At 39.0% G+C, this 5,000-nt stretch overlaps 1 protein-coding gene across 3 annotated transcripts in view; it reads left to right on the top strand.

Annotated features, from left to right (window-relative positions):
• LOC128693161 (putative neural-cadherin 2) overlaps positions 1-5,000 on the top strand; it is a 919,455-nt gene that overhangs the window by 562,914 nt on the left and 351,541 nt on the right. For all 3 annotated transcript variants that reach the window (XM_070089401.1, XM_070089402.1, XM_070089403.1), the window contains one exon: positions 2,317-2,445. In XM_070089401.1, coding sequence (XP_069945502.1) covers positions 2,317-2,445 — 129 coding nt within the window. The remainder of the gene's footprint in view (positions 1-2,316; positions 2,446-5,000) is intronic.

Below are 5,000 nucleotides of genomic sequence, written 5' to 3'. Positions count from 1 at the left end.
CATACTTCAAAGGTGGAAACTGCAAGAATTTTTGCACCAGTTTTTAAAGGGTCTTGAAGCTGGTCTCGCGTAAAGAGACACAGGTGATCGGAGGATCTCGTCTTGACGAGACCGAGAGCGACGAGACGGCGGAAATATTGACGAGATGTCAGTCGATTATGTAAAAATCGCGAGCACGCTATACAAGACGCAAAGCAACCACGGGGGAAGTTGAACGCTAACTCTAGGCCTTTTGTGTTGCAATCATCACATCATCAGGAGCTTGCAAATTTGCAGGAAAGAGGTGGAACAAAGGCGCTCCCTGTGATCTTGGACCTCCTCCTCTTTTTTGCAACATTGCAAGCTCCTGATGATGTGTTGATTACAACATGAAAGGCCTACAGCTATCATTCAACTCTCCCCTGATTGTCTCACATGTAAGTTGACGTCGACGACGTCATGACGCCATAAGAGGTTCAGGTATTGTTCGGTGACGTCACTAGATTAAGGGTGAAGGGAAGCTCAAGGTTAAATCTTGTTTTCTTTCCCCCTTCCCTTCCTTTTAATTATTTTTCCGTCATCCGGAACGCCGACACGTAGGAAACGAGCGTAAACCAGGATGACTGTGCATTTGTGTGCACGTTTGTTCGTGCCTGTATGTACATGCTTGTAAATAGTCATGTACTCAAACACGCAATAAAGATATAAACATTAATACGAGCTCTTAAAAATTCTGATATTTACACGTACTATCAATGATACAAATTGCATATAAAACAATCTCTATTCTGACAAGCCGCACAGCAGTGATTTATAGTACTCAAGATGGTCTACAATTAAGACCTCTCTCAATCTGGTGGATTTTAGGAGCAAGCAACAGGATTTTCTGTGACAGTAGAGAGGCACTTGAGTGCTGGGTGGGAGATGTGATCTTTCAAGCGTAGGTTATTGAATACGTGAGCAGAATGCCAGCCGAGACGTTCCTCACTCTCCTGAGCTATACCCTGCCAACTGGATTAAATATCATCCGCATATGGACGTGAGGGAATGAGATTTTTCTCTCACCGAAGCTGCGTCCAGAGACGTCGTGCTGAACTCACCTGCCAGGATTACTGAGTTTCTCCTCTTCCTGTTCTTCCTTTTTCATGTGTGTATGACTGTGTATCGTCTTACTGGTGTATAAAAATTGGGGATTTAGCGTTTTCCCTTAATTCATAATAATAAAAATAATAATAGTAATAATAATAATAATAATAATAATAATAATAATAATAATAATAATAATAATAATAATAATATTATTCTTATTATTATTATTATTATTATAAATAACATTATCATTCTTATTATTAGTAGTAGTAGTATTATGAACTGCAGTCTGTTTGTGAAAACAGCCAGTAAATAATGTCTTTGAACATCATCGCCAGATTTGAACACTTGTTCCACACGGTGCCAAAAAAACAACTCCATCAGAAAATTCTGAACAAGAGTGCAGGCTTATGTACGTGTTTTTAGTTTGTTACCTATTGTACAATGAAGTCTAAACGGAACTTCTACATATTTGCGATTTCCTAGAATGTAGCAGAATACAGAAGTATGATATATATAGCACAATGATGTACGTATGAGTCAGATAAACTATCTGTGTTTGGTAACATTTTGCTAGGGTATTCAGGTTTTATTACAATCAGATATGAGCAATTGTAAAATGTGGTGACAGCTAAATGTTTCTCTATGCGACACTGGATCGCTTTGCCGTGTTGGCGAGGTTTGAGCGGCCTAAATGCTTGACTGAGAACCCAGAAATCCGTTCTTTGCTTAAATAGTTGGGAGATTTTTCCTTTTGTTAGTTTTTTTTTTTTTTTTGGTTTTGTTGTTTGTTACGTATGACTGGAATTAAATGACGGATACGGTCTGGACTGCGATTTACGGATTTAAAGTTGTTAAGATTTGTATTGTGATTATTTATGTGTTATGGTGGTAAAATAGCAATCTAACATTAATAAAATATTGCTAACATAGTTGAAAACTGGCATTGTTGAAAGTGTATTAATAATGCTGTTAACTGTTTTCAATGTTAAAAATACTGAATAATCAATCGGTTATAATGGTCAGTAAATAATGGAACTCAAAGAAATGATGAAACAGCCAAGAACTGACTTGATATCTCCTTTTATGTTTCGAGTATTTGGGCAGTAATATAATTTTTTTTCGGTTTGCTCACTCACAGGATGAGTGGCGCTGCCCAATCAACTTGCCCCTCGGGGCCAACTATAAAACTGTCTCTATCTGTGAGAGTAACCTGAGTTTCTCTCTCTGTCTCCTGGGTACCTGAAGCGACGCGGCTGTTGTCAGGAGCTGGTGCTGGTCCACTGGAGTTCCTGGAGCCTCGCTACTGTGCTGTCATGGACGAAGATGCACAGTTGGCCTCGCCTGTGGTTGCAGTCACCGCCACACACAAACAAGGTACGTAACATCAGTGTGTGTGTGTGTGTGTGTGTGTGTGTGTGTGTGTGTGTGTAAATATACTATTGTAGCATCATAATATGATAGACACTTATCAGTGAAACACATATATACGCAGGGTGAAATGGGATCTGTGTATTTCGACCTCTAACTGGGCCGTCTTTAACAGGAAAGGCGTAGAGAAGGACAGGTTCCATTTTAAAAAGAAAAACTGCGTAAATCTGCAGTATACTTATAGTGCTGTAGTTTTGGTCAGTTCTCTAACTCAGTGTGGAAAGCGGGACTTAGAACATTAAATTTGGGGCAGAGATGCATGATTTTAAAGATAAAGTGTGATTACATCTGGTTTCTACTACACATTAGATATATTGATGTTAGGTCTGAATGAGACCGGAGCTCGTTCATGGAATATTGTGAGAGTAATGTGTATCCATAAAACCCAAAGACATGATTTTCCACAATGTATGGTTGATATTTGACGATCTCAGACGAACATTGGTGAAATTCGCATATTTTTTAATCGTAAAGCTAAATGACCTAATGCTTAGCATTAAATTTAAATATCATTGGGACAGAGGTATAACACAGGCAGGCTGATGACTGCAGCACATGTGCGGTACATGTTTGCACAACTGACTTTATTAATGTAATTCAGAGATATGAGGACGGAGTCTTTTATATTGGAGCCAATGGAAAAATAGTAGTTAGAGGCAGCAGGTGAAGACATGGTCACAAGCGGGTGGGGTCCACTAGTGACATGAAACTTCCTTTAGTGAAGCTACCCAGGTGATACACATGTGTCTTAGCCAGTATCACATTTAAAGTTGAATCTGAATTTCTCACTCAGGAACACTGATTGATCACAGAATAATTAATACCTGTCAAGAAAGTGGTAGTACAAAACAAGATGAAAGACCACATCTCAACCATATAATGGAAAGAAAATTACGGAGTACAAGAGATACTAGAGGATTATAGAGTCGAAGGAGAGAAAAGGATGAATTTGGGTAAGATATGAAGCCGAGATCCAATTTGAATAGTTAAAATGGCTAAAACGAAAGTAAAACTAGTCAACAGCCATGTAAAAAGAAAAAAAAATTGAAAGAAGAAGAGAGGGTAATTCACAGAGAATTCCTGGTGAGTGTCAGTGTCCTGAAGACCTACAATCTGTTTAACCAAAACACTGGATTTATTGAGCCAAATATTTTCTTGCATCATCCACATTGTATAACATAAACTCTAATTTTGTTTTTAACTAGATTTGCATGATTCTTGCTGGTAAAGTCTCTGATGTAAGTGCCGGTGAGTAGCTGTTCGAAGCTTCCACTTGTAAGAAGCACCAGAAACATTGTTAGCTGGTAGCTCTTCAGATACTGTCAATTTGTGGTGATGATCCTCAGGGCACAACATCAACAGTAATGGGAAGGAAAACGTAATTTAGAGAAGACCTGGTGAATGGAGTCATATTCGACTCCTTGTCATGGATAAATCCTCGGGGGCGTTGACCCCCAAAAACCCCTCCAGGTATGTTACTCCTCAAGTTAATCAGGGTTACATTCCCTTGAGACCTTCAGATGGATTTCAATAACAATTCTGTGTTCCCATAATGACAATTTTTGTAATATCTGATACTCATATGAATAGCCATGATTATTTCTTGTATTAACGTTGGTAGAAATACCGACAACATGTTAGGTAAAAGGACGCAAGTGCAACTAATGTGATATTTCAGTTCCACTTGAGTCCTTTTACCTAATATGATTATTCCTCGTAGAGGAATGCTGTCAATCTTATCTCCAAGGATGATGATCTGCTTACGTGCCTTTGTTTAGAATCTGCGGCCATTTGTTTGGCAGTATAGCTGTACAGATCACGAGGAACTTTAATTCTTATAGAGTTTTGACTAAATAGATTTCAGGCCGGCAGGACCCAGCTGTTAGATGATGTCATTAACTATTTTGAGTACCTAGCCGACACCATAACTAACCTCCAACGGTATCACAATAGACTGATCCAGTTAAGAGGCGGGAAGTATGAAGAGAGAATCCACCCCAGAAAAACAACTGGTTAAGTACACACACACACAAGCACACGCACATACAAACACACACACACACACACACACACACACACACACACACACACACACACACACACACACACACACACACACACACACACATACACACACACGCACACACACACACACACACACACACACACACACACACACACACACACACACACACACACACACACACACACACACGTACCCATTCACTAGTACCTACAGTCCTGGTGAGCGAGAGAAATATTTGATTCCGTAGCACTGATTCTCTCGTGATTAATTGCCCAGGCAATCGGCGTAATTGAGTGATTTAATCAATAACCTGTCGTGGATATTTTACACAAACACTGCAAAATATAAATGAATTTTCGAGTAAGAGATAAAGGTCAGAAAAAAAATGTCTGGCGTAATTAGCAATCCGAATTATACAAATAAGATCAATTTGCGTATCTCTAATATCATATTTTTTCAATATTCTTTGTATTCA

The sequence above is a fragment of the Cherax quadricarinatus genome, chromosome 28 (assembly GCF_038502225.1).
Source record: "Cherax quadricarinatus isolate ZL_2023a chromosome 28, ASM3850222v1, whole genome shotgun sequence".
Classification (NCBI taxonomy): domain Eukaryota; kingdom Metazoa; phylum Arthropoda; class Malacostraca; order Decapoda; family Parastacidae; genus Cherax; species Cherax quadricarinatus.
This window is presented reverse-complemented; position numbering and strand designations above follow the sequence as displayed.